The following is a 14,025-nucleotide window of genomic DNA, read 5'->3' on the forward strand; positions in this document are numbered from 1 at the left end:
CAAGGTGGGTTATACATTTTGTATCTTAGATCTTATAGCAAGGTACAAAAGATTTTGAGGGAGAAACTATATGAAGGGATAAGAAAAAAAATCCCTTTCCAGTTCTTCCATATTTTTTCTGAGGTTAATAGCTTAAAAAACACCACTCTATAGACTAAATGTTGGTACTGTGTAGTTACAGACTGAAAGAAAAATCTGAAGTATTGAAATGTTCTACTATTCAGAGAAGGGATTCCCAAAGAAGGCAGAGGACAAGGCTGTTTACAAAATTCTCCCCAAAAGTATCAGAACCTCTAGAGTGGCATTTATAGTTTGAAAAATATAATTGCCATTGCTTTAATTTGTTTTCATTATATTTGCTTTTAAAAATATATCATTAAAAGAAGGTGTAAAACATTTATATTCCTCAAAAGAGGGAAATGGACTTTAAAAAGTTAAGCAGTATTACCACAGAGGTTCTAAAGGAATGTGATCAAGTTGGAGTAGGACAAGTAACTAACTCATTCCACTATTCTAAGCACCAGTCTCATTACCTGTAAAACAGGGATGACATCTAGATTCAGGGAACTTATGAAGATGAAATGAAACAATGAGACTGGCACAGATCTTAGCATATAGTAAATGCTCAATAAATGGCAAGTGATGTTATTTTGGCTGAAACCAGGGGCTATGGACAAGGATATGCTTTTTACTTCAAATTTGGAATACTGACGGATATAAGCAAAAGTTTCCCTCATGATTATCAGTGATAAAACACTTGAAAATTTCACCTGAGTTGTATTTTTCCATTTATATTTGGTATTCTATGTAGGCAAATAGTTATATTTACAGGACTGAAAAAACAAAACCATATTTTGTTTTGTGATGAATGCATAACTATGTGATTATACCAAATACCACTGACTGAACATTGGATGGATTCCTGCTTTATTAATCTGTATCAATAAAATTGATTTGTTAAAAAAAGGTTAAGAAAAAAATATATACATATATATACATATATTGGGTTAAAAAACCATGCGATCTAGTTATATTTTCCAATTCCTTAAAAATATGAAAGAAATACATTAAGATATTACCATGAAATGGGACTGTAACTTTATGTCCTGTTGTCCCTGTTACTGTGGTTGTGGCCATTGTTAGAAGACTTTTTCCAGGTGAAATAGATATATTTTCAGCAGCAATGCTTGAAGAAGGAGCAATTTTCAATTTTGTTCCTTCTGTTATGATCTTGTCCATAATCATTTCCTTTGGGGGGTCCTCTCCAAAAAGTCTTCTCTTAGCACTCCCTGCTGTAGGAGAACTGTAGCGCTCATGGACAGATATTGGAGACAATGGTTGTATATCTAAGAAAGAAAGTTTTTAAGACAGTTTGAAACATATTCCAAAATAATAAATCAGGTTCATTCATTCACTCAACAAATGGTTATTGAGTTACTACGCAAAGCACAAGAGATCCAGCAGTGAACAATACTGACAGGGCCTCTCCTCTCATTGACTATCAAGTCTAGAGAGAAAGAGAGATATAAAGTAAGTCATTAAAATAAAATGTGAGGGAAGCAGCTGTGGCGCAAGCAATTGAGCTCCCATTTACCATATTGAGGACCCAGGTTTTGATCCCCAGGACCTCCTGGTAAAAAACAGAAAAAAGGCATCCCAGACCTGAGTGGAGAGGCGCAGGCCCCTGTGCCATGAAGCAATGCATCAAAAAAGACAATGATGCAACCAGATAGAAAAAAAAAAGTGAAAATTATAATTGCTTTTCTTTGTGATTTCTTCAAACTCCACCTTTATTAAAGAAGCAAAATATTAACAAGCAAAATATTAGAATGAAGTGACTACCAAATAAGAAGCAGTTCATTAGCTTCCATCTCCCAATCTTATCTAGTAAATGGCACCTGAGAAGAAGGGAAGCAAAAACAAAAACCAGTGATTTGATTCAGTTTTGCCTTCTCCTGCACTCTCCACCCCAAGCAGTTTAGGGAAGTAGCTAAATGTTTTCTGATTTTAGTAGTTTGGGAATCGTGTCCCATAAGCCAAATGGAAAATAATGAAAAAAGCTGATAAAGACTTTTCTTTATCTATCCTTAATCAAATGGGTTGGCAGTAGTGTGTTGGTCAAAAAAAAGTAAAAGGACCCACTGTGATCAAGATGGAGGAGTGAGATGTTTCAGGGCTCCAAGCCCACGAGAAGCTTTGAGCACAGCAAGAACAGGAGAATACATCTTTCTCAAAACTCCAGAAAACAATTAAAGGACTACAATAATAGAGTGAGTGTCAAATCAAATCAAGAAAAAGGCTACTTAAAAGACATAGATCTTTTGGTTCCCTGGTCTTGATCCTGGAGGGAGCAGAATAACCCTTGAGCATATACTGGGAACATGTATGTCTGGCCCAGTATCTCTTTTGGTGGCCTGAGGGATTGAACCAGGACACTTGCCACAGGCTCACTCTCTCAGAACTTGGCCTGCATGTAGAAGGCAGCACAAGAGTTCTCCTATGCTCATGTAGAACACTACGGGACAGCAGTGAAGGATCAACTCTGAGGAGAGCACTCACACAGATCAATCTGCAAAGACTAGGAAAAACTGTTATTAGCTCTTGGCATTCAAAGAAAGCAGTCATAATACTAGCTAGATATATGCTTAAGAAACAGAAGCCTCAGATTCTAAATTCCAGTGATAGCATATTAAGATATCATAATGTCCAGGTTTCAACAAAGTATTAGTACCATACAAAGAAAGAGAAAATGATGGCCTAGTCAAAGTAGAAGATTAAAGCAGTAGAAAGCATCAACAAGGAGGATCAGATCTGAGACACACTAGTCTAAGACTATAAGAGCATGGTTCTAAATTTGCTCAAAGAACTAAAAGAAAACATGGACAAAGAACTAAAGGAAATCAGGAACATGACAAATGAATACAATAAGAATATCAATGGAAAGATGGAAATTATGAAAGAGTCAAACAGAGCTGAAGACCACAGTAACAAGAGATTGGAGCTGGCAGAAGAAAGAACCAGTGAAACTGAAGATAAGGCTATAGAAATCATCCAGTCTAAGGAACAGAACAAAGGAACAGCGAAGAAACGTGAGGAGAGTCTGAAGAACCTGTAAGACATCAAGTGTACCAAAATAAGCATTATAGGAGTTCCAAGAGAAGAAAGAGAAAGTGGCAAAGAGAATACTCAAGGAAATAATGGCTGAAAACTTCACAAATTTAATGAAAGACATGAACATACAAAACCAAGATACTCAATGAACTCAAAACAGGATTAACCCAAATAGACTCACATTACAATGTTATAATCAAACTGTCTTGAATGTCAAAGATAAAAATAATTCAGAAAGCTACAAGAAAGAGACAATGTATCACATATAAGGCAGCTTCAATAAGGTTTACTACTGATTTCTCATTGGAAATCGAGGAGGCAAGAAGGCAATGGAATGATATATTTAAAGCGCTGAAAGCAAAACAATGCCAACCAAGAATTCTATATTTGTCAAAAATAAGGGAGAGATTAAGACATTCCCAGATCATCAAAAGCTGATGAAGCTCTAGACTGGCCCTACAAGAAATGCTAAAGAAAGTTCTGCAGATGGAAAGCAAAGGACACTAACAATTGACTGAAGCCACAGAAAGAAAGAAAGATTTCTGGTAAGGGTAATGATGTGCGTAAATACAAATGCCAGTATGTTTATGACTTTTAACTTAATTTTCTACTTCCTATAGGATCTAAAAGGTAAATACATAAAAATGTAATGATAAATCAATGGTTTAGAACTCATAATGTATAAATATGTAATGTGTGACAAGAACTACATAAAAGTGGGGGCATGGAAGGGTATAGAACATAATTTTTGTATACTATTGAAGTTAAGTTGGTATCAAAGCAAATGAAATTGTTACAGATTTAAATTTAAGACCCATGGTAATCACAATGAAAATTATCAGAGAATATACAAACTCATAGAGACAGAAAGTCGAGTAGACATCTCCAGGGGTAGGGGGCAGGGGGAATGGGGAGTTAATGAGTTAACACAAAATGAGTGTGGGGTTTCTGTTTGGGGTGAAACTTCTAGTAATAGATGGTGGTGAGAATGCCACAACATTGTGAATGTGATTAATTCTACTTAATTGTATGTGGAAGGTTTGGGATGGGAAGAATTTTGGTATATATGTGTGGTAGCTTAGAGCTATGTACTCCAGAAAACCAAGTTCTTAAACTTAATCCATTCCTGTGGGTGTGAACCCATTGTACATAGGCTCTTTCGGTAAGATTACTTTAGGTAAGGTCTGGCTCAAATGAATCAGAATGGGTCTTAATCCTATTACTGGACTCCTTTATAAGCAGATTGAAATTCAGACACACAGAGAAAAGCAAGAAGCAGCCAGAAGCTGCAAGTAAATAGGACCTGGAGGAGAAGCCAGAAGAGGTCATCTTTTTGCATTGCCATGTGACAGAAAAGCCAAGAACCAGGGATTGCTGGCAGTTAGCCCCAGAACACAACAATCTTCTGGGAGAAAGCATTGCCTTATGACACCTTGATTTTCAATTTCTCCTAGCCTCAAACCATGAGCCAAGAAATCCCCATTTTTTTTTTTTAATTTTTTAAAATTTTATTTCTCTCCCCTTCCCACCATTGTCTGCTCTCTGTGTCCATTCACTGTGTGTTCTTCTGTGTCTGCTTGTATTCCTGTCAGCAGCACCAGGAATCTGTGTCTCTTTTTTGTTACGTCATCTTGCTGCGTCAGCTCTCCATGTGTGCGGTGCCACTCCTGGGCAGGCTGCACTTTTTTTGCGCGGGCGGCTCTCCTTGAAGGGCACACTCCTTGCGTGTGGGGTTCCCCTATGCAGGGAACACCCCTGTGTGGCATGGCACTCCTTGCGTGCATCAGCACTGCACGTGGGCCAGTTCACCACACAGGTCAGGAGGCCTTGGGTTTGAACCCTGGACCTCTCATATGGTAGGTGGATGCTCTATCAGTTGAGCCATATCTGCTTCCCCCCCATTGTTTAAGCCAACCCATTGCATGGTATTTGTTTTAGCAGCCAGGAAACTAAAGGAGTATGTTTGCACAATTAAAATAAAAAGAAAGAGAAATAAAGAGAAAACAGCAACTAACTGTAATACACAATACTGGATGGGAACTAAGAATGAAGGAGAAAAGGCTCAAAAAGGACATTACTGGAAAGCAGATTTGGCTCAACTGACAGAGCACCTGCCTACCACATGCAAGGTCCAGGGTTCAAACCCAGGGCCTCCTGATCCATGTGGTGAGCTGGCCCATGCGCAGTGCTGATGTGCACTAGGAGTGCCATGCCACACAGGGGTGTCCCCTGCATAGGGGAACCCAGCATGCAAGGAGTACTCCCCATAAGGATAGCCGCCCCGCACAAAAAAAGCACAGCCTGCCCAGGAGTGGTGCTGCACATACGGAGAGCTGACACAGCAAGATGACACAACAAAAAGAGGCACAGATTCCTGGTGCCAATGACAAGAATAGAAGCGGACACAAAAGAACACACAGGGAATGAACACAGAAAGTAGACAACTGGGGGGGGGGGGGTTGGGGAGAGAAGGGGAGAGAAATAAAAAAATAAGGTAAAATAAATCTTTAAATAAAAAAAAAGTACATTATTGAGACATAAGAAAAAATTGCAAAAATCAAGAGAGAACTGACCAAGAAAGATGAAACTGTAACAAAGAAATGAAAAGTGACAATGCTAGAAGTGGAAATCAAATTGACTGTCAAAGGAGTTACAGAAGAAATAGCTGATTCTGGGAATGTTAACCCTGTTGCTATTCAAGAGATTCTAGATATGCAGCCAGAAGAACTTCATGAAAATGAACTTAGCAAGAAAAAAGAGGAAAGTTGTTATGGCAAAATGATGAAAATGTCTTAGAGTAAATGATGATAGCAACAAATTTCACATTAAATGTGACAATTCACCAAGCCATAGAAAAGATGTTCACTCCATATCGTAAGTTATACGAGAAGGCAGCAAGCACTGTTTAAACTAGTCTTGATAAATATAAAACACTTTATTTTTTAAAAAATTAAGCCAATTTTTTTTTAAGATTTATTTTATTCCCTCCCCTCCTGTTCCCCCCATTGTCTGCTCTCTGTGTCTAATCACTGTGTGTTGTTCTGTGTTTGCTTGTATTCTCATTCAGCGGCTCCAGGAACCAATCCTGGGACTTCTGGAGTGAGAGACAGACGATTACTCTCTTGCACCACCTCAGGTCCCTGTTCTGCTACATCTTATTTTCTCTCCTCTGTGTCTCTTGTTGCATCATCTTGTTGCGCCAGCTCTCAGCGTTGGTTGGCACTTCTGTGTAGGGCAGCTTTCCCGCACTGGGCGGCATTTCCATGCAGGGGGGCACTCCTGCGCAGGGTGGCATTCCAGCGTGGGCCAGCACTCCATGTGGGCCAGCGTGCCGTGTGGGCCAGCTTGCCCTCACCAGGAGGCCCTGGGCATCAAATCCTGGACCTCCTATATGGTAGACAGGAGCCCAGTTGGTTGAGCCACATCCGTTTCCCATATAAAACACTTTAATTCTCAATGTTTCTACTGTTTTAAATTACAGAATACTAAATAGTAGTTTTTCTACTCATTTCTCTGAATATTAAAAACTGTCATTAAGAAAGTTTTTAGTGTTTTGAAAAAACTTTAAAAGGATTGCAAAACTATCATAATTACCTCCATTATTAAGATTGCTTAATAGAAAAATTACATATGTTTACTAAAAAGCCAAAATACTATTTCAACAATAATTGATATTGCAAGTAAAATTTAGGTTATATTCAAAATCAAACTGAAAATCATGTTATTTTAATATAAAAAGGTATACATTGAAACATAAAAACTCAATACATTTAGGGTGTTGGTATAAGAATTAAGCCCCTTTTCAAATCCTGATGAAATTAGGTTTTAGTAATATGTTAACAGGACATATATATAACTTAAGATATCGAGTGAACATCTTTTCTATGGCTCTCTGAAAAAAATTACCTTTGTATGTTCTATGACTGTTAAACTTACCCCTTCGAAGATTCCCACTGTCAGTCCTAACTTCTTTGACACGTGGATGCATTATAGGAGACAATGGCATCATGGGAAGATGTCCCTGTGCATTCCCACCATTTCCTGTTTCAAAATTATTTGGGAATATAACCTGTAGAAAAAAAAGATCCTTTGCTTTACATACAAATAAACCCATTGTTGTAGGTTGAATTATGTTCAGCCTAATACAAACGTAATCTTAATCCATATCTGTGAGGGTGTGAACCCACTGTAAATTTTGAAGATGTTCATGTTTAGTTGCAGTGTGGCAAACTGAACCAGGATGGGTCTGAATCTGGTCTACTGAAGGCCTTATAAGAAGAAGGCTACTGGGAGGAAGTCGGCAGGAACCTGGAAGAGAAAGGGGAGGACACAGCCATGTGACAGGAAAGCCAAGGAACCCCTAGGATTGCCAAACACTTCTGAACCCAGGAGTCTTCTAGCCTCCAAAACTGTGAGATAATGAATTCCCATTGTTTAAGCCAAGCCCTTGTATCATATTTGTCATAGCTGCCCAGCAAACTGAGACACCTAATTTAAACTTATAATGGAAAAACTGGGAAAAAAGTTTTCTCAATTTATTTTCCTATTTTATTTCCCTTTCCTTATTACTTTGTAAAATATGACAACTTCTATAAAATGGGGAATAGTTAATGTTGCTTACGTACATGAAAAGTTCATCTTACTTAATCTTATAATTTAACGATTTAAGTTTATGCCCACTAAAAGTACACCTATAAGGTAAGCATTATTATCCTCAATTTAGGGATAAGAAAACTTAAGTTCTAAAGGTGAAATTTGCCCAAGGTCACACTACAATTAAGTAATAGAGCCAGGGGCTTGAATCCAAATCTTTTTCCTTCAAGTTCACAGCTTTTTCCACTTTCCTGATGGCGTCTAGAATAGAAATACTGATGACTACCGAAAACTGCTCAATTAATCAAAACATGTTGCAGAATACAGAAAGGGCCTAGAAGACAGATTTCATAAAAACATCTTCTTTTTAATTCTTCATGGTCTCAGGCAGTTCTTCCAATAGTTTAAGGGTGGGGGAAAATTCAAGATTAATCAAGTATAAGGATACAAAGAAAAACAAAAAAGGCTAAAAAACCAGGAGCTACAAAAGAATAACACAGAGGTAGAGCGAAAAAACTTAGTTTCTAAAACAATATTAAACTTACATATGTGATTTGTATGTATGAGGCACTTGCTTGTTTTTTTTTTAAATCCTAGATTTTAAGGAAAGGTGTTTAACCTTTATATCACCATTTGAAATATAAAAAACTGATGAGATTAACAGTTTCTTAGATAGGTTATAAAAAGTATAAGCAACAAAGGAAAAAAATAGATAAATAGGACATCATCAAATTTTAAAACTTTGGTGCTCCAAAACAATCACCAAAAACTGTGTTGAAGGTTACACAACTCTGTTAATATTAAAAACCATCCTACACTCTGGTTTATTGGACTTACCCCACTCAGCTAACATGGAGGTGAAGAAGGCAAACCACTACACCAGGGAGCCAAGAGTGCATACAACTGAAAGCAGGAGGATTGCATCCAGCATCCATGTGGAATCTAAGGCCCCTCTTGACATAGATGTGGAGTGAACACAACCATTTCAAGTCCACGGGATGGAGGAATAGAATATGGATTAGAGTGGACTTATTGATATTCTATTCATGAACTATTGTGATTAGTAATCGAAGAAAAGGTGGCATTAGTGTGGAGAAAGTAGCCATGGTGGCTGCTGGGGGTAGGGAGTAGGAAGAGATGAGATGTGGGAACGTTTTCAGGACTTGGAGTTGTCCTAGGTGGTGCTGCAGGGACAGTTTCTGGACATTGTATGTCCTCCCATGGCCCACTGGGTGGAATGTGGGAGAATGTGGGCTATGATGTGGACCATTGACCATGACGTGCAGCAGTGCTCAGAGATGTATTCAACAAATGCAATGAATGTCTCATGATGATGCAGGTGATTGTTGTTATGGGAGAGGAGTGGGGTAAGGGGGGTTGGGGGTATATGGGGACCTCATATTCTTTGAATGTAATATTAAAAAAACAAAGACAAAAAAAAAAAACACCATAGAATTGTATACTCCAAATGGGCAAATTATATGGTATAGGACTTATATCTCAATAAAGCTGTTATTTTAACAATGATGGTATTATCGCCTTGTCCTTACTCACTTCTTCACAGGTAGGAACTTTATTAGCAGAAGCCTGGAGAGCCTCCCACAATGCAGAATCATGACTCCATGCTAAACTCTCCAAAATCTGTTCTTCTATGCTGTTCATATGTTTCACCATGTCCCTGGAGAGCCCTTCCTCTGAACGGATTACCACCTCGATAACCTGGAGAGGAGAAGAAGAAGACAATGTGGGCTCAAGCAGTCAATTCTAGACTGGGCTTGTATTACTGACTCTGGCTGTACTATTATATGTAACACAGAACCCAATACAGCTTTGAACTGTAATTCTGGGTCTTATTAGTATCTTTAATTTATAAAGGACTTTTTTTTTTGAAAAATTTTTAAAAATTAATTGAAGTATATATAAAGGATCTTTTAAGGTCTTTAAAACATTTTTACATATATTTGTTTTTTCATGTTTTATTTATACATAGAAAATTGAGGCAGTGATAAGTATAAACTGGTCAATGGCCCAAAAGTGTTAGAAGTCAGAACTTGCATTCCCAAGAATTTTACTGTAAACTTCCTAGAATATTCTTCCTAATATTTCAAAAGGATTTTTAAAAAGCATTTTAAAAGAAATCTGCTTATATACACAGACAGTCCATTTTCATAAGAAAAATATCTAGAACAAAGTCTCAAAGTATACAAACAAAAATATTAATAGTGATTATGTTGGGAAGCGGTTGTGGCTCAACTGATAGAGCATTCGCCTACCATATGGAGGATCCAGGGTTCGATACCCAGGGCCTCCTGACTCGTGGGTGAGCTGGCCCATGTGCAGTGCTGCTGTGTGCAAGGAGTGCCATGCCACGCAGGGGTGTTCCCCATGAAGGGGTGCCCCATGTGCAAGGAGTGTGTTCCACAAGGAGAGCTGCCCCACGCGGGAAAAAAAAACAAAACCGCAGCCCACTCAGGAGTGGCGCCGCACAGAGAGCTGATGAAGCAAGATGATGCAACAAAAAAAGCGACAGTTTCCCAATGCTGCGTGACAAGAATCCAAGTGGACATAGAAGAACGCACAGCAAATGGACACAGAGAGCAGATGATGGGGGGGAAGGGGAGAGAAATAAATCTTTCCAAAAAGAAAAAAAATAAGAGTACCAACTAAATTAAAAAAAAAAACAGTGATTATGTTGAGATAGTAAAATCATGGGTGATTTTAATATATACATTTAATCTGTATTTTCTGTTTTTCTTCAGTGAGTATCGATTATTTACATGGTCAAAAGCAAAAGTATCTAGCTCGTTGAATGAAATAAGGATGTTACAAATAAAAATAAATTACGGGGAAGTGGACTTGGCCCAGTGGATAGGGCATCTGTCTACCACATGGGAGGTCCGCGGTTCAAATCCCAGGCCTCCTTGACCTGTGTGGAGCTGGCCCACGTGCAGTGCTGATGCACGCAAGGAGTGCCGTGCCACGTAGGGGTGCCCCTTGTGAAGCAGAGCCCCTCACGCAAGGAGTGCACCCCATAAGGAAAGCTGCCCAGTGTGAAACAAAGTTCAGCCTGCCCAAGAATGGTGCCACACACGTGGAGAGCTGACACACAAGATGATGCAACAAAAAGAAACACAGATTCCCATGCCGCTGACAACAACAGAAGCGGACAAAAGAAGAAACGCAGCAAATGGACACAGAGAGCAGACAACGGGGGGTTGAAAGGGAAGGGGAGAGAAATAAAAATAAAAAATAAATTTTTAAAAATAAATAAATAATGATTAGATTGTGGGCAAAAAACGGAACTTTTTCCTTATAACTAATGGGGAAATCCAAATAAACTTCAATGCTAAAGTAAATATATAGAATCAAGTTTCCCTAAGAAATTAAAAAATATTTTAAATTATACTCAGTAAACAATTCAAATGGACAAGCTTTCTTTTTTTAGCAGTTTTATTGAGATACATTTACATACCATACAATCCATCCAAAGCGTACAATGGCTTTTAGTATAGTCACAGTGTTATGCATTCATCACCACAAAAAATTTTACAACAATTTCATTACTCCACAAAGAAAAACTCCACATTCCTTAGCAGTTACATCTCAATACTTCTTTCCCGTCCCAACATGACTACTCTAATTCCATCTCTATAAATTGATTTATATTTACATTTTATATAAATGGAATCATACAATATGTAGTACTTTGTGTCAGGTCTCTTTCATGTAGCATATTGTTTTGTTTTCTATTTTTGCCTGATATTAACATCTGCAACATTCACATGCATTTGTTCAGATTCAAAGAAAAAGTCATACATATGCAGTATTATTCATAATCATATTTCACATGAAGTCTCAATATGTTACATAGTCCCATATTACATTTTCTTCCTTTTAGTAATATACATGACTTTAGACTTCCCCTTTTAACCAATGTCATACCCATGTAATAGCACTACTAATTCCAAATGCTCTTTTCCCTTTCTATTCCTAAGATTAACCAACATCCTTTTTTTTTTTTACCAATTCTGCACAGATGAGCTCTCAGCTTTCTATTCTCTAACCTCATTCTATTTTATTGTTTAATTGCTCTAGCTAGAATTTCTAGCACAATGTTGAATAACAGTGGTGACTGTGGGCATCTTTGTCTTGTTCCCGATTTGAGAAAGCCTTCAACATTTCCCTATTGAGTATGATGCTGGCACTTGGTTTTTCATATATTGCCGTTTATCATATCGAGGACTTTTCCTTCTATTCTTATCTTTTGAAGTGTTTTTATCAAGAAAGGATATTGGATTTCGTCGAAGGCCTTTTCTGCATTGATTGAGATGATAATGTGTTTTCCTTCAATTTGTTAATATGGTATATTATGTTGATTTTATGTTATACTACTTTGCATGCCAAGAATAAATCCCACTTGGCCATGATGTGTAATTCTTTTGATATGCTGTTGGATTGTATTTGCAAGTATTCTGTTGAGAATTTTGCATATATGTTCATTAGAGATATTGGTCTATAATTTTCTTTTCTTGTCGTATCTTCATCTGGCTTTAATAATAGGGTGAATTTGGCTTCACAGAATGTGGTTGTAATTTTCTCTCCTCTTTAGTTTTTTGGAAGAGTTTAAAAAGGATTGGTGTTAATTCTTCTCAAAATGCTTGGTAGAATTCACCTGTGAAGAAATCTGGTCCTGGACTTCTCTTTGTTGGGAGATATCTGATGACTGATTACGTCTCTTTAAAAAATGTTATTGGCTTGTTGAGTTCTTGTATTTCCTGTAGAGTCAATGTACGTTGTTTGTGCATTTCTAGGAATTTGTCCATTTCTTCTGTTGTCTAGTTTGTTGGCATGCAGTTTTGCATAATACCCTCTTAGGATCCTTTGTATTTGTATTAGTCAGCCAAAGGGGTGCTGACGTAAAATACCAGAAATTTGTTGGCTGTTATAAAGGGTATTTATTTGGGGTAGAAGCTTGTAGTTACCAGGCCATAAAGCATAAGTTACTTCCCTTACCAAAGTCTGTTGCCACATATTGGAGCAAGATGGCTGCCAATGTCTGACAAAGGTTCAGGCTTCCTTGGTTCCTCTCTTCCCAGGGCTTGTTTTTCTCCAGGCTCAGGTGCTCTGCTCCCTCCACAAGACCAGCTGTAGACTATCAGGCAAACAGCTTGTCCCTCTCCCCAGGGCCTCTGCTATGTCCAATCAAGCCTTCTCTCCTTCCTCACATATCTGCTTCTCTGTATGTTTACTTCCCAGGCTCCAGGATCAAAAGTCCAAACTCCCTTCTCTGCCGTGAGGTTTCTCGGTTAGTCCCTGCCCCTTGGTGGTTGAAGACTCAGTGTTCTATTGACTTGGCCCAATCAAAGCCTCAATAATTATGTAGTCAAGTAAAAGTGAAACTTCTGAACCCAATATAATCTAATACGGCCAGAGGGACAGTTAACAAACATAAAATAATATGTTTCTGGAATTCATAAACAATATCAAACTGCCACTTTATTTCTGTGAGATCAGTCATAATCCCCCCCCTTCATTTCTAATTTTATTTGCACCTTCTTTTTTTCTGTTATTCTAGCTAAGGGTTTGTTGATTTTATTGATGTTTCAAAGAATCAGCTTTTGGTTTTGTTGATTTTCTCTATTTTTTTGTTATTGTTGTTCTCAATTTATCTGCTTTAAATTTTTTTAAGATTTTATTAAGATTTTAAAAAAATTTCTCTTCCCTCCCACCCCCCAGTTGTCTGCTCTCTGTGTCCACCCACTGTGTGTTCTTCTGTGACTGCTTCTATTCTTATCAGTGGCACCCGGAATCTGTGTTTCCCTTTGTTGCATTAGCTCTCCATGTGTGTGGTGCCATCCCTGGGCAATCTGCACTTTCTTTCACGCTGGGTGGCTCTCCTTACGGGGCACACTCCTTGTGCATGGGTCTCCCCTATGTGGGGGACACCCCTGCGTGGCAGGGCACTCCTTGCACGCATCAGCACTGCACATGGGCCAGCTCCACATGGGTCAAAGAGGCCCAGGGTTTGCACTGCGGACCTCCCATGTGGTAGGTGGATGCCCTATCCTTTGGGCCAAGTCTGTTTCCCTGCTTTAATCTTTATTTCTTTCCTTCTGCTTGCTTTGGGATTAGTTTGCTATTCTTTTTCTAATTTCTCCAGGTATTCAGTTAGATCTTGCATTTTAGCTCTTTCTTAATATAGCTATTTAGGGCTATAATTTTTTCTCTAAGCACTGTATCCCATAAGTTTTGATAAATTCTGTTCTCGTTTTCATTCGTCTCAATATATTTATTAATTTCTCTTATGTTATTCTTTGACTG

The 14,025-nt window shown here is 38.2% G+C and overlaps 1 protein-coding gene across 5 annotated transcripts in view; it reads right to left on the reverse strand.

Annotated features, from left to right (window-relative positions):
* RBL1 (RB transcriptional corepressor like 1) overlaps positions 1–14,025 on the reverse strand; it is a 79,592-nt gene that overhangs the window by 17,950 nt on the left and 47,617 nt on the right. For all 5 annotated transcript variants that reach the window (XM_012528286.4, XM_071211694.1, XM_004466592.3 and 2 more), the window contains 3 exons: positions 9,259–9,423; positions 7,048–7,180; positions 1,080–1,346 (listed from right to left, as the gene is read on the reverse strand). In XM_012528286.4, the coding sequence (XP_012383740.2) occupies positions 1,080–1,346; positions 7,048–7,180; positions 9,259–9,423 (565 nt within the window). The remainder of the gene's footprint in view (positions 1–1,079; positions 1,347–7,047; positions 7,181–9,258; positions 9,424–14,025) is intronic.

Source organism: Dasypus novemcinctus, chromosome 24 (genome assembly GCF_030445035.2).
Source record: "Dasypus novemcinctus isolate mDasNov1 chromosome 24, mDasNov1.1.hap2, whole genome shotgun sequence".
In the NCBI taxonomy this organism is placed as follows: Eukaryota; Metazoa; Chordata; class Mammalia; order Cingulata; family Dasypodidae; genus Dasypus; species Dasypus novemcinctus.